We start from the raw sequence: 20,324 nt of genomic DNA on the forward strand, positions 1-20,324 counted from the left end.
CAGATATAACCTATTCACACTATTGTGCAAACAGTGCTGTGTTGACCAAGTCATTTTCTTTCCACATTGTCCTTTCAAGCACGATTCCAGCAACTGTGTTGGAGATGTAGCCAGGCCAGTGCACTACTGCTCGGGTTGACTCAGTAGTTTAAAAATTAGGTTCGGGGCCAATTCTGAATTGAGTTGTGAATTGCTCTTGAATTGCAATTCATTCTTGAATTTCAATTGAATTTCAATGTGCCACACCTTACTGCTCTCTAATTCCAACGAATTCTTGAATTTCAATTGAATTTCAATGTGCCGCACCTTACAGGTCTGCATTTTAAAGAAGTAGAGTAGTCTGGAAATATTCTAAGGTTCTTTTCTAGGTTCATAATAATTCATCATTCACTTTTGACAGACGAGACCATTTCCTCATGGGTAAGTGTGGATGGTTAGGAAAGTGAAGCCCTTTAATCTTTCATTTATTAATAATTAAACATTATTACATTATTCATACCAGTGAACAAGGACCACTTTTACAGAGGGACGTCATAACATACATATTACATTATTATATACAGTGCAGTGCAGTACAGTAGAGCTTAATGTGTATAACCAGGGGAAAGGAGGAAGGAAGAGGGAGGAGAGGGGGAGGGGGAGGGCTTGTGAAATTCCATTGGCTTTTTTCTTCTTCTTTTACCACAGCACAGGTGTTCTATAAAAGTTGCCCATTGAGAGTGACATATTTTCACAGCTATAGTACTGTAAGTAAGGGTGAATCTATGGTAAATCAACGCCTGTGGGGAATATCAAATGGAACACATTGTTGATATGAGTATGCTATTATTATGCTATAAAACATTCTAAGTTAGTCGAGCCACTCCAGGGTTGTAGGTTTGAGATCAGCATGCATGCATGCTGCAGATATTCAGACAGGGCAGCCATCTTGGAAATGGACTTCCCCACTTTTCCCAATTTACGTGTCATTTTTGGTGCTTTCCCTTTTATATAAAAAAATACAAAACATAACGGCGAAAAGAATTCGAGTTTCACTCCATTTCCTCCCTTTTTTCATTTTCTAAAACTTTTTTTTCTCTTTTTTTTCCTTCTCTGGCACTTACATATTGACAAAGTATACACTATTTTACAACTGAAGACTGAAATAACACTTGATTCGTCCAATCAGATATACGGTACACAGCCCATATCCAATCAGAAAAGTCAACTGGAAGCTAACCAGTAGGAAGCAACACAACAAGCCTATGGTGTGAAGGAAGCTGTCCGACAGCTCTGCATTAACACAAGCACCCACCCTCAGGGACAGTGGGTTCTGCTGGTTTGTCCAGCTTAATGTCAATCACTGGAAAGTATCCAATTAAGGAAAAACTTAGGGAATAGATAAAACATTATCTGCATATTATATTCTCAACAACAAAACGCTGGTCCAAAAGAGTCAACAGAGAGGACTATAATGCAACATAATAGACACTCCTCTCTCTCTCTCTCTCTCTCTCTCTCTCTCTCTCTCTCTCTCTCTCTCTCTCTCTCTCTCTCTCTCTCTCTCTCTTTCTCTCTCTCTCTTTCTCTCTCTCTCTCGCACACATCGTCTATCCTTCAACATGTTTCCCTAGGCACAGGGTGCTACACTGCTATACCGTCACTAGGGGGCATCCTCTACCCCTGTCCTATAGAATTCATACCAATCAACTACGTAATATTCCTGGTTCACTGCACTGAAGACGTCTGCCTATTTCTATTTGTTTCTTTGTGACAGTGCCAGCAACCACAATGAGTTAAACAATTTTTCTCTGCACTGAGTCTCTCTTTGCTGTTCTGGGCCTTGGTTGACAGATTGTTAAGTCACTCAGTGACTCTCTGTTCTAAAGGATACTGCCTTCAGGGTTCGCATCGTCCAAGCTCTCCATCCCAGGTAAGGCTGCTGCCACACGTCGAAACAGCTAGAGATAGAGAGAGGGGGGGAGAAAGGGGGAGAGAGACGAAGGAAAATACATTGAAAATACATAATACAATTAACAGAAAGCTACATCTTAAAAGGAATTTCCACTACGTAAATCTTACACACTATAAACAAATGGTTCTGTATAGTGCCAAAAACATAGTTATTTGGCTTGCAAACACAGCAGAACCCTTTTTGGTGCTATATGTAACCTTTATTTGAAGGTTCTATAAAGAACTATGCTCATCGGGTTATAATTGGAAACTTCAAGTTCCACAGAGACATGTGACTAACATAAATGGAATAATGTGTCCCTAAACAGGAGGGGGGGGGGGTCAAAATCAAAAGAAACAGTCAGTATCTGGTGTGGCCACCAGCTGCATTAAGTACTGCAGTTGTTTGGATTTTTACAAATTATCTTTGAAAGACAGGGTCCTTGAGTTTAGAACCATCATCTTTCCCTAAAAAACCCTTGAGGAACCCTACTTTTTTGTGTGTATTGTTGAGTGAGTCAAACCTGAAGCATGTAAAGTGCCTAATTAAGAAATTGAAAATGTTTATATGAAGAATCACCTGTTTGACATTGGTGCCTGTTTTGGCACTGGTTTCGATGAACATCACGTTCAGTTCTTTGGCTCTTTGTTCTCCCTCTTCGATAGTGATTTGTCTGTGGGAGAATCAGACCAAAGCACACATTCAGATGTTAAAGAGGAACTCTTGCTAGAAATCTTTAACAATGGTGTTAAACAATGGTGTTAAACAATTTGTGCATTAAATCAAATCAGGTAACTTATGTTCATCATTTCAATCCATATGCAATCCATTTTAAAGGACTTAAAAAGTCAAAATAAGGCAGACAAAAGACCCTGATAGGATTATCCAAGTTCAAAGCATTCAAAAACAGATACAGATGTACTATCTGAATTTGGTCACTCTTTTGTCAAAGAGCATTTTGCAAACTTGTAGTGTATTTGAGGTTTAAAAGGCTTCTAAAGTTTTTAATTTCCACCTACAAACGTAGGAAGTCACAAAAATGTCCTAACAAAAAAATGTATCAACTTCTATAAAAATGTCCATTCATTATAATCCACATGTCCTGTTGCTGCAGGATTCTTTTCCTGCTGTGAGAAACTGGTCAAATTAAGATAGAACACCTGTATACAGCATGTACTCAGTATGCAGGCCTAATATGTAAATAACATGTGCACCAGACGTAAACGATCACCCACCTCTTCTCCTCCAGGTCTGTCTTGTTGCCCACTAACATGATGATGACATCACTGCCCCTCTCTGTTCGAACGTCGTCAATCCACTTACAGGTCTGCTGGAACGAGTTCACGTCTGGGAAGGAAATATATCATGTACTTTTCTACTGGATGTTACTGTGTGTTACAATGTTTGCCATTGTAGGGCACAGTGTGTGTGTGTGTGCGTGTGCGTGTGTGTGTGTGTGTGTGTGTGTGTGTGTGTGTGTGTGTGTGTGTGTGTGTGCGCGCGCGTGTGCATCCATCAGGTTCTGCTCGTCGTGTGAGTTCTGCCACTCACTTGTAATGTCATACACCACCACAGCGACAGTAGAGTCCCGTATGTAGCTGGGGATGAGGCTCCTGAAGCGCTCCTGACCTGCTGTATCCCACAGCTGCAGTCTCACCTAGACACACACAAGCCCACTGAGCTGCAGTACTTGCTAAGCAACACGGTTAAACTACAACAAGCCTTTACAAACATGTTTATTTAACTTCATTTCACCATAATAATTTATGAATGACTCATTTACATTATGCAGTAATAGGTATAGTATGTATAGTTAGTATGTGTAATATGCTAGGACAAATTAGGGTGCTTTGTACTAGTTAGGGTGCTAGGCCCCTAAAACAATGGGTAAATAATGTAGTCTGTGTTGATCTGTGTGTTCATTTCAGGTAACTGACAGAGTTTCTTACTGTTCGGTCCTCCAGGTACATGGTCTTTGATAAGAAGTCAATCCCAATGGTCGCCTGTCAAATAAAACAACAGGAAAGTGATACTCGCAATAATAGTGCAATAAAAGTCCAGTGTGTCACAATAATAGCACACAGGTTACAGTGTGTCACAATAATAGCACACAGGTTACACTGTCACAATAATAGCACACAGGTTACAGTGTGTCACAATAATAGCACACAGGTTACAGTGTGTCACAATAATAGCACACAGGTTACAGTGTGTCACAATAATAGCACACAGGTTACACTGTCACAATAATAGCACACAGGTTACAGTGTGTCACAATAATAGCACACAGGTTACACTGTCACAATAATAGCACACAGGTTACAGTGTGTCACAATAATAGCACACAGGTTACACTGTAACAAAAATAGCACACAGGTTACAGTGTGTCACAATAATAGCACACAGGTTACAGTGTCACAATAATAGCACACAGGTTACACTGTCACAATAATAGCACACAGGTTACACTGTGTCACAATAATAGCACACAGGTTACACTGTCACAAAAATAGCACACAGGTTACAGTGTCACAATAATAGCACACAGGTTACAGTGTCACAATAATAGCTCACAGGTTACAGTGTGTCACAATAATAGCACACAGGTTACACTGTCACAAAAATAGCACACAGGTTACAGTGTGTCACAATAATAGCACACAGGTTACAGTGTCACAATAATAGCACACAGGTTACACTGTCACAATAATAGCACACAGGTTACACTGTGTCACAATAATAGCACACAGGTTACACTGTCACAATAATAGCACACAGGTTACACTGTCACAATAATAGCACACAGGTTACACTGTGTCACAATAATAGCACACAGGTTACACTGTAACAATAATAGCACACAGGTTACAGTGTGTCACAATAATAGCACACAGGTTACAGTGTCACAATAATAGCACACAGGTTACACTGTGTCACAATAATAGCACACAGGTTACAGTGTGTCACAATAATAGCACACAGGTTACAGTGTGTCACAATAATAGCACACAGGTTACAGTGTCACAATAATAGCACACAGGTTACACTGTGTCACAATAATAGCACACAGGTTACACTGTGTCACAATAATAGCACACAGGTTACACTGTGTCACAATAATAGCACACAGGTTACAGTGTGTCACAATAATAGCACACAGGTTACACTGTCACAATAATAGCACACAGGTTACAGTGTGTCACAATAATAGCACACAGGTTACACTGTCACAATAATAGCACACAGGTTACAGTGTGTCACAATAATAGCACACAGGTTACAGTGTGTCACAATAATAGCACACAGGTTACAGTGTGTCACAATAATAGCACACAGGTTACAGTGTGTCACAATAATAGCACATAGGTTACAGTGTGTCACAATAATAGCACACAGGTTACACTGTCACAATAATAGCACACAGGTTACACTGTCACAATAATAGCACACAGGTTACACTGTGTCACAATAATAGCACACAGGTTACAGTGTGTCACAATAATAGCACACAGGTTACAGTGTGTCACAATAATAGCACACAGGTTACACTGTCACAATAATAGCACACAGGTTACACTGTCACAATAATAGCACACAGGTTACAGTGTGTCACAATAATAGCACACAGGTTACAGTGTGTCTCAATAATAGCACACAGGTTACAGTGTGTCACAATAATAGCACACAGGTTACAGTGTCACAATAATAGCACACAGGTTACAGTGTGTCACAATAATAGCACACAGGTTACACTGTGTCACAATAATAGCACACAGGTTACACTGTGTCTCACTAATAGCACACAGGTTACACTGTCACAATAATAGCACACAGGTTACACTGTCACAATAATAGCACACAGGTTACACTGTCACAATAATAGCACACAGGTTACAGTGTGTCACAATAATATCACACGGTTTACAGTGTGTCACAATAATAGCACACAGGTTACACTGTGTCACAATAATAGCACACAGGTTACACTGTGTCACAATAATAGCACACAGGTTACAGTGTCACAATAATAGCACACAGGTTACAGTGTGTCACAATAACAGCACACAGGTTACAGTGTCACAATAATAGCACACAGGTTACAGTGTGTCACAATAATAGCACACAGGTTACACTGTGTCACAATAATAGCACACAGGTTACAGTGTGTCACAATAATAGCACACAGGTTACAGTGTGTCACAATAATAGCACACAGGTTACACTGTCACAATAATAGCACACAGGTTACACTGTGTCACAATAATAGCACACAGGTTACACTGTCACAATAATAGCACACAGGTTACACTGTCACAATAATAGCACACAGGTTACACTGTGTCACAATAATAGCACACAGGTTACACTGTGTCACACTAATAGCACCCAGGGTACAGTGTGTCACAATAATAGCACACAGGGTACAGTGTGTCACCCTCTATCTTTTGTTATTCACAAAGGAATGGGATCTACTGTGATAGATAGGAAGCATAATTTTTTTATTTTGTGTGAAGGCCAGGCGCGCAAATCTAATCATGGTCTATTGTAAGTAGATTTGCATTGCCCTTTGTACTGTATTTGTTGTCCTATCATTTGTATGTACCAGAACAGGAAGTAGAGCAGCCAGGTCTTACCTGATATGTGTTGTCGAAGCTGTCGTACATAAACCGGGTGATCAGCGATGTCTTCCCCACTGGAAGAGGAACAGAACACAGGGTTGAATATTAAAGTTTGTTTCTAAAAAAAAAAGAAGCTGCATCCACCAATTTTTCACATTAGTCTTTTTTCATCCGAAATAAATGCTTCTGGGTACCTTTTTGTGGGTGTGCAATATTACTGGTTTCAGAATTTCTATTCCTAGATTTTAGATGTGTATTAAAATGGGTTTTGTTGCAAAGGGCTATATATCATTTTTTTGCTGGAATTTAATATTCGTATACTGTATATTTAACATATAAATTCAACCCATCATAAATCTAGCCTCATTCTATAGTGTTTGGTTAGAGTTATGTCTCGTCCCAAATGGCACCTTATTCCCTATATAGTGCCCTACTTTGACAAGAGCCCTATTCCCTATATAGTGCCCTACTTTTACCAGATTCTTGTTCCCTATATAGTACCCTACTTTAGACCAGAACCCTATTCCCTATATAGTGCCCTACTATGACCAGATCCTTGTTCCCTATATAGTACCCTACTTTAGACCAGAGCCCTATTCCCTATATAGTGCCCTACTTTAGACCAGAGCCCTATTCCCTATATAGTGTCCTACTTTGACCAGAGCACAGATCACATATTACTGTATTGATTAATTTAGTTAAAAAAAAATATATATATTCAACATTGATGTTACAAATGTATCATTTCTACAGTTCTTTATTAAAAATGTAATTTTTTATCACATTTGACTTTTTTCTCTGAGAGGAAGGTGGCTATATCCAGTTATGCAACAAATTGGGATCGTTTGTCTCTCTGAAATATAACCATCTTGTCATTTAACAACCCCATGCCATGAAACCCCAATCTCTTTCAGAAGTTCTTTAAACCAAAAAAAACTAATATGCCAACATTTCTGAAAATGGATATACTGTATAGTATTTTGGGATGAAACTCTTCATATACATATAGGTATGCATGCACAAGCAAGCTCTCGCGCACACACACCCAGACACACACATACACACGAAACCCACAATCACAGGTACACTGAATGACAGCCTAGTTAGCACCCATTACCCAATGTTCATCACTCACAGGCCAAAACAATATGAGGTTAAGCAATTTATTAAAACCTGAAGATCTAAAGATCACCAATGGTCTGTGAGTGTTTTAGGGGACACTCATCACAATTAGTAGCCTACAGAAAACAATTGGCATTGGCCGATACAGGCTTGAAATCAGCACCACGGACAGCTACATAACAGCATACATTATGGAAAGCCACGAGGCTGCTACATACAAATGCAATAACACACATGCACACACAGAAACAAACACACGCACACAGTAACCATGGACAGCTACATCTCAGCAGCCTTTTCTATGGAAAGCCATGACAGCTATCATTATATACACACAAACATACACTCAGTTATGGAATAGACATGACACACACACTCTCTCTCTCACTCTCTCCCGCCCTCTCTCTCTCTCTCTCTCTCTCTCTCTCATATACACACACACTCTCTCTCTCTCTCCCTCTCTCTCTCTCTCTCTCTCATATACACACACACACACTATCTCTCTCTCTCTCTCTCATATACACACACACACACACACACACACACACACACACACACACACACACACACACACACACACACACACACACACACACACACACACACACACACACACATCCATTATATTATAAATAAACCATTATATTGCCCAAATGTATACTATTTTACACTTCAACTCCATGATCGAGCAGAGGTGGATAGACTGTCTGCTGTCTGACCACGTATTCTAAGAGGTTTATAGCGCTGAACCATTATCGACCTCTTGAGTCTTTGCCATATCAACCACGTAAACAGTCATTGTTCTCTAAATTATTGAATTATTGAATAAATCATCATGTTATGACACTAACAGACCATTCGTGACCATTCGGATATTATGATTTGGAACGGTGAGTCAACGGATTGGAGACAGTGACTGCGAGGTTTATAAATTCGACAGACATCGCCAACCTGGGTGTGTCCCGAAATGACACATGGTAACTATTTATCTATATAACCATTTTAAACCGGGGGGAAAAAAATCATAGCTCATCATATAATAAGTTTAAATGTTGAAGTCTATAGTCAACGATTGAACTGTGATTAAATATTATTATAATCTTGAAACAGAGCGAATATTTCTGCCGGCCACTGCACCACATCAAAACATCCAAATTCTTATATCACGTCGCTTACTGTATCTGTAATACCAATGATGATGAAATAGAATGAAACATGATTAAATAGAGAAATTGTTTGAAATAAAATATTCATATCGGTAAAATGCGGAGGATAGCCTACATTGTATTTCATGACGTTTTAGATCGAAATGGATGACTAATCAAATTTTCTACAGAAACAAAATCGTGACGGGAACCAGTGAATTGGTTGATTGAGTTAACATTTGACACAAACTCTCAACACATTTACAAAATAGTAAAAACTTTCAAATAGACCAAAGAATACAGTCATGGCCTTCAAGATGCGTTATCGTGTTTGGCAACTGATAACCAAGCCTCCAAGGCGTTCCAAAAAACTCAACTCACCGCTCTGTTCTCCTAAAAAGACCAGTTTGAATTTCCTCAGAGGGTTCCCCAAGTCTCCTCCGGCGGACATGGTTACAGCGATAACTCTATCGGATTATAATAGAGGTTTTCTGATCCAGAGGCGTTGGTTCGATCACTATCGGTGTGTCGGGATCCTCGTCTGCTCATATAATGATGGGAATGCAGCGCAGCATCGTCCTGTCAATTTAGGATGCGTGTGCGCCTGCGTGACCTCACCTTATTCATCCTCTCACCTTCTTGAATACTATTGCATTTTCTCCCGTTAATTACACAGTGTAGAGCTACTCAACAGTAAAGTAAGTAACATAATACAATATTGATGCTTTCCGGTTAGTTTTATTTTCAAACAGAATGTGTTATAAACCATTTGTTATAGTAATATGACATTCATATTCATTCACAAATAGTGTCATTTATACACATAAAAACAATGTAAATACTGTACAATAAAACAGTAGTGTATACAGGTTTTCATGATAAGCAAACCAAAAACATTTCTTTATCAAAGTAGCATATGAAGTTATCAAAAGTCCCTTTAAATAATGGAATAAACTATGTCAATTTTGATTATAGTCCAAAAGAAACCACTTTCAGTGTTGATACTACATAATAACAACATTTAGCAGACACTTTTATCCAAAGCGACTAAGACAGCTGTCGTTAACAGTGACACATACTCAGTTGAATTGGCCGATGCGGGAATTGAACCTGCAACCTTAGTGTTGCCCGTATTGTGCTCTAACTTGAGCCGTAAGAACCAATGGTCTTGACCCTTTCCCCAGTGGCCCCTCAGGGTCAGTGCTGGCCTCTCACACCGGCACCCCAGGCTCCTTCTCAATACTCAGACAAGGCGTGTGCTGTACTCTCCAGCCTGCCAGGGCTAGCAGCACCAACCCCAGGCACTTATAACCCAACTGCAGCCCAAAGTACCTGGGAGAGAGGACACAACAAGAACAACATGTACCTTATTCAGTATATTCATCTTTATTTATTCCCAATCTCGATTTAAAAAAAAAAAACACTCACAAGGACAACAAGACTTTGTTCTCAGTGACCCCTAATTTGCAAGCACATCAAGTGCGGGCGCACCTGTTCCGAAGGATGTTGTTGTCGTAGTAACCACAGGCGCCCTGTTTCTTCCCACAGGCGTGCTTCCACCAGACACAGGAGTAGTCAATGGCCAGCCCAAACACAGCAGGGGCTGGCAACCAGGCTGAAACATATATACGAAATATATTCAGATATTGGATTTTTTTGGGGACTGGAACATGAAGGATAGGGAACTGTTGTCCAGCAATCACATGCGCTTAGAGGCTAACTTACCTAGCATTCTTATCAGCAGGAACTGGACTCCAATTGCGAAGGATTTCTCCTCTTGAAAGACTGTCCTGAAAAAAATCAAAAATAACAATCATGCATACATATCATCGTCATCATCTTCACCCCACCACCACTGTCATCGTCATCATCCACACCACAATCCTCATCACCACCAGCACCATCCTCAACACCACCATCCTCCTCATTGCCACCACTATCAACACCATCATCCCCATCATTACCACCACAACCGTCATCGCCGGTACCTGAGCACCATCATATAGATGGGGTTGTGGGAGAGGCTGGCAATGAAGCCAGCGAAGGCGATGAGGAGAATGGCAGGCAGGACGAGGTGAGGGCAGCTCGTGGTGCAGGAACCTGGGAGGGCCCTGCCCATCCCCATACCAGCAGCGCCAGCGGGCACAGCAGACAGAGCGGTCACACAGCTACACATGGTGTAAGTCTAGGGAGGAGAGAAAGGGTACATTCTTTTAACAGTATTTTCTTACCGTCTTAAAGGATGTCTCACACTGCATATAAAATTAGGATCTTAATTTGAGCCAGTTTGCTAACAGCAGGAAAATGATCCCATCAGAAGGAAATATGACTTACTATGTGCATTATAATCAATGGGCATTTTTTGTAGTTTTTTTGTTGATACATTTTCGATAGGGCAAATCAAATTTGACATTTTAGAGTGGAAATCACAAACTTTAAAATCCTTTTTAAACCTTGAATAAACCACAAGTTTGCATCCGCAGCTGTGCAGGAGAATCCTCAGCAACAACAGAGGGATCAAGATTAAGATCCCACGTCTGTAAGCAAGAGGACAAGTAGCCCTTTGACTCGTTTATGAGATACAAGAGGCTACCAAATGTCTTTTGAATACCAACTTCCACATAGTTAGGTTTCAAATTGGTTCGTGCTGTCTCGCCACAGATCTGTTGACCAGGGCTAGGCTTCACATACAGTCTATCTCAAGGATGACCTAATGTCGTACCTGGACTCTGTGAGGGTTTAGTGTGTCGACGGAGACGTCGGTGCAGCCAGCGTGACAAGGAGAGATGTACTCTGTGTTGTCCTCTCCACACACGGGGTTAAAGACGTTATTCAGACAGGAACAGTTGGAGTTACAGAGAGATAGAGACCTGGGGGGGGGGGGGGGGTTAACAACACAAGTGAGATCGGGTGGTCCTCAGATAGAATCACAGAGTTTGATGATGGCTGACTTGTGCCTTTCAAGATATACTATTTGAGTTAGTGATAGAATGGAATAGAATATTTGCCAACGTTTCAGTAATGGTTGATTAGGAATGTATTGAGTGAAGGCTACAATGGTGCAACGTGTTGAGGGTACAATAAAGTCAGTGATCTGTAGAAAGGTCGTGATGTAGAGAGAGTATAAGGAGACTTAACATGAATAATTGAGAGCAGAGGATTTGTGCTGCCGATTGTTATTATTATTATTATTTTTTTAAATCACACAGTAGAATACGACACAGTAATGAGGGCTATTTTTGTATAGACAGATCCCGCTCACCTATTAGTCCACTGGTCCTGTGTGTCACCGTAGCCTGTGTTGACCCCCGCCACTCTCTGAGTGGAACAGCCCATGAAGAAGAGAGGTACACAGAGCAGTATGGAGAGGGAGAGAGGTGCCAAACACAGCCAGAGAAGGGTCCGCACAGGTGGGCGTACACACTTCATCACCACCCCGCCCAGCAGCAGCCCTACAGCAGCCATGGGCAGGTTGATGGCCCCTGGAGAAAGACAACAGGATGGAGGTCACAGTTGGTTATTGAGAAAAAACGATGGAAAGTTGAAAACTACTTAGAGTACATTGTGTGTGTGTGTTTGTGCATGTGTGTGGTGTTTGTGCACGTGCGTGTATGTTTCGTGTGCATAGGTTTGTGCACGTGTGCCTGTGCATGTGTAGCGTATGTAACTCCTCACCGATGAGTAAGCTGCTGTAGGCGGCGGTAGTGCCGTACTGGTGCTCCAGGAACTTGCTGAGGAATGTGGCGAGGCCGGCGATGGAGGAGGAGAAACAACACTGAGACAGGATCAGCAGCAGGAAGACGGGCCGCAGCAGAATCCTCAGGAGCAGCCGCGGGAACACTGGGATATGCACAAGAACACACACACAACGGCCACACACATCTACAATATACATACAAAAGTATGTGGACACCGCTTCAAATGAGTGGATTCGGCTATTTCAGCCACACCCGTTGCTGACAGCCAAATTGAGCGCACAGCCATGCAATCTCCATAGTAGAATGGCCTTACTGAAGAGCTCAGGGACTTTAAATGTGGCACCGTCATAGGATGCCAACTTTCCAACAAGTCACTTTGTCAAATTTCTGCCCTGCTAGAGCTGCCCTGTCAACGGTACATGCTGTTATTGTGAAGTGGAAACGTCTAGGAGCAACAACGGCTCAGCCGCGAAGTGGTAGGCCACACAAGCTCACAGAACACGACCGCTGAAGAGCGTAGCGCGTATAAATCGTCTGTCCTCGGTTGCAACACTCACTACCGAGTTTCAAACTGCCTCAGGAACCAACATCAGCACAAGAACTGTTTGCCGGGAGCTTCATGAAAGGGGTTCCATGGACGAGCAGCCGCACACAAGCCTAAGATCACCATGCGCAATGCCAAGCATCGGCTGGAGTGGTGTAAAGCTAGCTGCCATTGGACCTTGGAACAGTGGAAATGCGTTCTCTGGCCGTTCTCTTCATCATCTGGCAGTCCAACGGACAAATCGGAGCTTGGCAGATGCCAGGAGAACGCTACCTGCCCAATGCATAGTGCCAACTGTAAAGTTTGGTGGAGGAGGAATAATGGTCAGTGAAAAACAGTGAAAACACTATCGTTCATGGTTTGTGCTTGGCCCCTTAGTTCCAGTGAAGAGAAACCTTAACGCTACAGCATACAATGACATTCTAGGTGATTCTGTGCTTCCAACTTTGTGGCAACAGTTTGGGGAAGGGCCTTTACTGTTTCAGCATGACATTTCCAGTGAAGAGAAACTCTTGTGTCTGAATGGAAGCAAGTCCCCGCAGAAATGGTCCAACATCTAGAGGAAAGCCTTCCCAGAAGAGTGGAGGCTGTTATAGCGACAAAGGGTGAACCAACTCCATATTAATGCCCATGATTTTGGAATGAGATGTTCGACGAGCAGGTGTCCACATACTTTTGGTCATGTGGTGTATATTAGCATACACAAGAACATACACACAAACATCGACTTAATCCCTTTAAAGGAACTTACTCTTTAAGAAGTCAATTAAAGAGGTCTCTGAAGAGGTCTCATCTTTCAAAGGGTCACTTTCAGTCTTAGGTGCCTGAAAAAAGCCAGATAATCAGTCAATAGCCTGAAACATTTTGAGAGTCAGGTATTAGTTATCTCTTGAATCGACTTAGAATAGAATGAACCCAAAATTAACCCCTTAGAATAGAATGAACCCAAAATTAACCCCTTAGAATAGAATGAACCCAAAATGAATCCCTTAGAATAGAATTAACCCAAAATTAACCCCTTAGAATAGAATTAACCCAAACCCAGGAAGTGGTTGACCACCTACTTTGGCCTGGGCCGGTACCTTGACCTGGGGGAAGAAGAAGTAGGGGATGGATGCCAGAGCCAGACATCCAGAGGAGACCAGCAGGCCCATCCACCATGCCCCAACCCAGCGAGGGTCAGACGGGGTTAGGTCCAATGGACTGTCTGGGATGGGATAGAGGGGGATCAGAGGGATGGGGGAGACAGGGAAGAAGGAGGGGATGGGAGAGAGGGGTGAGAGGGGATAGGGATAAGGATTGGGATGATGGTGAATGGATGGATGGATGGATGGATGGATGGAGAGGATGGATGGAGAGGATGGATGGAGAGGATGGATGGAGAGGATGGATGGAGAGGATGGATGGAGAGGATGGGGGAGAAGAAGAGGGATGGGGCTCAAGAGCAAGGAGAGAAAGGTAGAGAAAATGAAAGTCATTGCTTCATATTTTGTATACTGTATATGTCCTTCTCATTCTCACAAACAGGATCTAACGGTTCAACAGTGACTTACCTAAACCTATCTTGTCCACATCTATATAGATTCGGAGCATCATGGAACCCAGGAGGTACCCAAAGGCTGGCCCAAACACAGAGATGGAGAACAGGATGGCTGGAACACAGAATAAATCAATTATGACTTAAATTCCAATCAGGTGATACTTGAAATATTCTCCTCACCAGGACCAGATTCAATGAATCCCCATAAACGATTTAATTGATAATATCCTCAGATCAAATCAAAATCATCAACAAAACATTTAAATCTAACAAATGTTTCAATGAACAGTTTGTCTGGTTCTCCTGCCAGAAACATATTTGTATTTTTTATTTAGCCTTTATTTAACTAGACAAGTGAGTTAATTAAGAATAAATGATTATATACAATGACGGCCTACCTCGGCCAAACCCTCCCCTAACCCGGACGACACTGGGCCAATTGTGCGCCGCCCTATGGGACTCCCAATCACAGGCGGTTGTGATACAGCCTGGGATCGAGCCTTGGTCTGTAGTGACGCCTCTAGCACTGATCATAACAGATTCAAGTAAAGCAGCACTCAGGCAGCACTGTAGGAGTATCTTACCAATGTAAAGAGCTGAATTCCCAGGCTCAGCAAAGTCATCTATGTAGGAGATGCCAAAGGGCTGGATGGGCACCGAGCCAATGCCAAACAGCACCTGGGAAGCTGCCAAGGTCAGCAACTGGGTCCGCGCCTCAGAGGGGTCCCCACCGCCCCCCTGTCTGCACACTTCAGGGGCAGAGGAATTCTCCCTTGGAACACACATGTCCCATGACCCACCGGCTAAAAGCACATTCATATATATATTTCTGTGTGGTGATCAGTTCAGTCCCGTTGAGAAACATGCATTGAGCGTTATTATTACTTGTGCCAAACTATGAAGTACAAAAACAAAAAATATATACACACTCAGTGTACAAAACATTAAGGACACCTTAATATTGAGTTGCACCCCCCCTCGGTTTCCCAGAAGTACGCTTATCTCACTAAAGTTTTTAATTTCCTGTTTCACTTCTGGGGGTATGCAGTTAACAATTGTGAATTCGTCAGGAAGGAGACTTCCTCGCGAACGGAAACTCTCACCCAAACACCTCTCTTTAAACACTGTGTTTATCATGGCCAAGAATCACATTTTTGGTTTCATTATTGTTTGCACTACAGACCATTTTGACTTTGTAGCTGTGGAATCTAGTGGAAACCGTCCGCACACAGGCTTGAAAATCACTGGAGCATTTCACACACCGCCTTCAGCCAATCCTGTATAGTCCACTTTTCTTTTTGTTTTTTACCAAACCAAGAACTAACTACTGCTGCTCGTATTAACATAATTCGATGTGAGCCATAACAGATTCTCACCGTTTCATCTGTCCATGAGAGATTAGTTGAAATTTAACTAAATTGATGTGTTGATAAAATCTAACTTAACATTTTAAACATTTTATACATTTTATACAGTACACTTTAGAGAAAATGTATATCTCGAGCCAGTCTGCACTGTAATGCATTGAATTTTGGCAAAACTGCACTGTAATACTCCTGCACAGTAATATATTGAGAGTAATATATAGGGTTTTGTCTTCTTACCAGCTGACATAGAGTGGTACTGGTAGGGCTTGGACAGGAAGTGAGGTAGGGCCAAGGTGGCAGCAGCACAGGACATGAGCAGCCCCCCAAAGCCAATGAAACGAGGCCGGTTGACCCGGCTCCCAAAGTAACTGACAAACACCACCAGCACCATGTTCCCCATCTGTAGGACACAGTCACAGCCCAGCGGACATACAGTTGAAGTCGGAAGTTCACATACACCTTAGCCAAATACATTTAAACTCAAGTTTTTCATAATTCCTGACATTTAATCTGAGTAAAAATTGTCTGTTTTAGGTCAGTTAGGATCACCACTTTATTTTAAGAATGTGAAATGTCAGAATAATATTAGAGAGAATGATTTATTTCAGCTTTTATTTCTTTCATCACATTCGCAGTGGGTCAGACGTGGACATAAACTCAATTAGTATTTGGTAGAATTGCCTTTAAATTGTTTAACTTGGGTCAAACCTTCCACAAGCCTTCTACAAGCTTCCCACAATAAGTTGGGTGAGTTTTGGCCCATTCCTTCTGACAGAGCTGGTGTAACTGAATCAGGTTTGTAGGCCTCCTTGCTCACACATGCTTTTTCAGTTCTGCCCACACATTTTCTATAGGATTGAGGTCAGGGCTTTGTGATGGCCACTCCAATACCTTCGTTGTCCTTAAGCCATTTTGCCACAACTTAGGAAGTATGATTGGTGTCATTGTCCATTTGAATGACCCATTTGTGACCAATATTTAACTTCCTGACTGATGTCTTAAGATGTTGCTTCAATATATCCACATACTTTTCCTTCCTCATGACCCCATCTATTTTGTGAAGTGCACTCGTCCCGCCTGCAGCAAAGCACCCCGACAACATGATGCTCCACCCCCGTGCTTCACGGTTGGGATAGTGTTCTTCGGCTTGCAAGCCTCCCCCTTTTTCCTCCAAACATAACGATGGTCATTATGGCCAAACAGTTCTATTTTTGTTTCATCAGACCAGAGGATATCTCTCCAAAAAATACGATCTTTGTTCCCATGTGCAGTTGCAAACCGTAGTCTGGCTTTTTTTAATGGTGGTTTGGAGCAGTTGCTTCTTCCTTGCTGAGCGGCCTTTCAGGTTATGTCGATATTGGACTCGTTTTAATGTTTATATAGATACTTTTGTACCCGTTTCCTCCAGCATCTTCACAAGGTCCTTTGCTGTTGTTCTGGGATTGATTTGCACTTTTCGCACCAAAGTACATTCATCTCTAGGAGACAGAACGCGTCTCCTTCCCGAGCGGTATGACGGTTGCGTGGCCCCAAGGTGTTTATACTTGCGTACTGTTGTTAGTACAGATGAACGTGGTACCTTCAGGCGTTTGGAAATTGCTCCCAAGGATGAACCAGACTTGTGGAGGTCTCCAATTTTTTTTCTGAGGTCTTGGCTGATTTATTTTGATTTTCCCATGATGTCAAGCAAAGAGGCACTGAGTTTGAAGGTAGGCCTTGAAATACATCCATGGGTACACCTCCAATTGACTCAAATGATGTCAAATCATCTATCAGAAGCTTCTAAAGCCATGACAAAAAATTTCAAGCTGTTTAAAGGCACAGTCAACTTAGTGTATGTTAACTTCTGACCCACTGGAATGGTGAAACAGCGAATTATAAGTGAAATAATCTGTCTGTAAACAATTGTTGGAAAAATGACTTGTGTCACGCACAAAGTAGAAGTCCTAACCGACTTGCCAAAACTATAGTTTGTTGACAAGAAATTTGTGGAGTGGTTGACGAATGAGTTTTAATGACTCCAAACTTCCGACATCAACTGTAACTGGTTGGACTGTCATTTCAGCTAGGTTAAGGTTGTAAACTGGTTGTAATTATGTCTTTTCAATCATCCATGCCTGCTGGGAGAGTGGTAGAACAGGGGAGAGACCCTTCTAAAGTGAGAGTGGAGCACCACATAATATGTTACAATAAATCCCTTTTTTATTTAATAGAATTTCAAAGAATGTGACTTCAAAGTGGCTCTTATACCTGTGTATTGACACTATATTTCCCATGTACTTTTGACATATCTATACTGTCATACATATGTATTAAAAAATACATTCTTTAGTGATTTCAAGTATTGCTGTGCTCATCCAGGCTATATAGAAGTGCTGGAGTGCATTGACAGTTGCACATGCAGGTGTTTATCCCAGTGGAGACCAGCAGGGGTTGCTGTACCTCGTGCAGAGAGGAGACGGTGCCCATAGACATGCTGTTGAAACCGAAGCGCCGTTCAATGGTGGTGATGCAGCTCTTGAAGTAGGCGCTGTGCAGCAACTGGGTGAGCTGGAGCAGACTGTGACACAGCACAAATATCTATGTGTGTGTGTTGTGTGTGTGTGTGTGGGGGGGGGGGTAGTAGTCACATGATAAAGAGAGGAATAGGGGATGAAAAGAGATGTTGGAAGGAAGAGAGAGATAGAGAGGGAGTGAGAGCAGACATAACTCAAACTGTCAGCTCACAGCAAAGAAGATATTCTCTGCTACTGCTACTACCTGAATCCCATCAGTCATGGAGTTACCTGCAGATGTTGGTACTTGGAGGTCTTCACTGCTTATAGACTTTCTCTGTGTACCAGTAGTAAGTCGATAGGCACTGAAAACCTACATGGTATTCTTTGTCCTTGTGTGTTCTGTTTTCTCCTCTGGTAACCTTTGTTCTACCTCTTATGTCTTGCTGTGACTGAAGAATGAGGGGAAACGGTTTTTGATCCCGACTTTGAGCCTTAAGTACAGAATGTTTGCAGTCCGTGCAACAAGTGGGATCTAGAAGCAATATTTGTGTTGATCTTCAAAGTCTTTTCCCTCACCACAAAACACTTGCACTTTTCCTCACCCCCCCCTCCCTTTATTCTTGTTGGACAGTTGAATTAGTCATTTCAAAATTGTTTGCTTGCTTAATGGACATTTTAGTTTTGAATCAAATTGGTCAGCAGCGTTCCGCTGCAGATATAAATTAAAGGGATGTTCAATTCCAAAATCAAAGTTTGTCAGATGTTTACAGACCTCAGATAAGTCCACATCACAGGCCATCTGTTTTGTAGATCAAGCTATACGCCACATTTCAAAATGAATGGAAAACATAAGCACCATGCAATTTACAGACGTGCTTATGTTTTACATTCATTTGGTTTTGAGGGACAGGCGGATCTACACAGCCGATGTCATGCACTCATCTAGAGACTCTTAACATTTTTGAGATGTAAAAACAGCTGAGAATGTCCCAAAAGCACACACATTCACACATACCTTGATGTTACAAGATGGTTTTGACTTCTCTTTTTTCTCCTCCTCCATTCTGACAGCTTGGCAACGTTCACTCACCCCAACAGGCAATCCAAACTTCCACTCTTCTTGCTGACTGCGTGTGAGAGTGTGTGTGTGTGTGTGTGTGTGTGTGGGGATGTCAAGGTGGAATCATGGTGTGCATGTGCGTTGGGTGGTCACAACAAATTCTTCGAGTTAACCCTTAGATGCCTCCGAGAACAAAATGTCCCTTCCCAAACCACACATGGACAGGAATGTGATAAAACGTCCTATGTGTCAGACAGTAAAGAAACAGAGAGTTGTCGCAAGCACCTGGTAACATCTGAGTCAGTAATTGGCTGAATGGGTCCCCCCCCCCTTCCCACGGATTGGCATGACTGCCTTTGGCTTTAAAAATGTGAGAAAAGCAACTCCAATCAAATCCCGGGAAGGTACATGTTTAGCCAACAGTATGGCCCAACCTTGATTGTTGTGCATTCTGGTCTAAGATCTGATGGACATTCTGGTCTACACCCAACAGAAGAATGGCTTAACATCAGAGAACATCCAGAGGACTTGATCCTTCAAAGGTCATTCAACATAAGGTGCTTTATAGTGTTGTAGTGGTTCAATAAAAAACAGTTTGAGCTGCAGTAAATCATGTTGTACCTTGGGCGTGGGAAGACCTTAGGTTATGTTGTAGGGACGTATGCTCTTGGTCTTAATGTTTGCAGTATCGATATCATAATATACTCATTATGGAAGCAGAGTCATGCCAAAAACTATTTGGATTTGGATTTAATTACAGTAGACTCGGCTTCTTTCAATTGATTCACAATTGCATAA

At 41.9% G+C, this 20,324-nt stretch overlaps 2 protein-coding genes across 5 annotated transcripts; both read right to left on the reverse strand.

The window, feature by feature from the left end:
• Positions 1–421: 421 nt before the first annotated feature.
• On the reverse strand, positions 422–9,389 carry LOC135508329 (ras-related protein Rab-6B-like). 2 transcript variants are annotated; one of them, XM_064928442.1, is made up of 8 exons: positions 9,201–9,389; positions 6,568–6,626; positions 3,883–3,936; positions 3,485–3,590; positions 3,169–3,280; positions 2,513–2,606; positions 1,874–1,940; positions 422–1,342 (listed from the first exon to the last, which is right to left on the reverse strand). In XM_064928442.1, exons 1-8 carry the CDS (start codon positions 9,268–9,270, stop codon positions 1,278–1,280), a joined length of 627 nt encoding a protein of 208 aa, XP_064784514.1. In that variant the 5' UTR covers positions 9,271–9,389; the 3' UTR covers positions 422–1,277. The 2 variants fall into 2 exon arrangements, with proteins under 2 accessions (XP_064784514.1, XP_064784505.1); XM_064928433.1 differs by having other exon boundaries at positions 3,871–3,936.
• Positions 9,390–9,543: 154 nt separating this feature from the next.
• LOC135517419 (solute carrier organic anion transporter family member 2A1-like) lies at positions 9,544–19,749 on the reverse strand. Of its 3 annotated transcripts, none has more exons than XM_064941682.1 (14): positions 19,482–19,748; positions 18,411–18,548; positions 16,206–16,368; positions 15,186–15,404; positions 14,615–14,713; positions 14,126–14,268; positions 13,813–13,885; positions 12,495–12,659; positions 12,082–12,301; positions 11,542–11,689; positions 10,808–11,004; positions 10,545–10,609; positions 10,311–10,434; positions 9,544–10,151 (listed from the first exon to the last, which is right to left on the reverse strand). In XM_064941682.1, exons 1-14 carry the CDS (start codon positions 19,527–19,529, stop codon positions 10,031–10,033), a joined length of 1,923 nt encoding a protein of 640 aa, XP_064797754.1. In that variant the 5' UTR covers positions 19,530–19,748; the 3' UTR covers positions 9,544–10,030. The 3 variants fall into 3 exon arrangements, with proteins under 3 accessions (XP_064797754.1, XP_064797771.1, XP_064797763.1); XM_064941691.1 differs by having other exon boundaries at positions 10,068–10,151; positions 10,248–10,434; positions 19,482–19,749; XM_064941699.1 differs by lacking the exon at positions 15,186–15,404.
• Positions 19,750–20,324: the final 575 nt, after the last annotated feature.

Source organism: Oncorhynchus masou, chromosome 3, assembly GCF_036934945.1.
Source record: "Oncorhynchus masou masou isolate Uvic2021 chromosome 3, UVic_Omas_1.1, whole genome shotgun sequence".
NCBI lineage: Eukaryota > Metazoa > Chordata > Actinopteri > Salmoniformes > Salmonidae > Oncorhynchus > Oncorhynchus masou.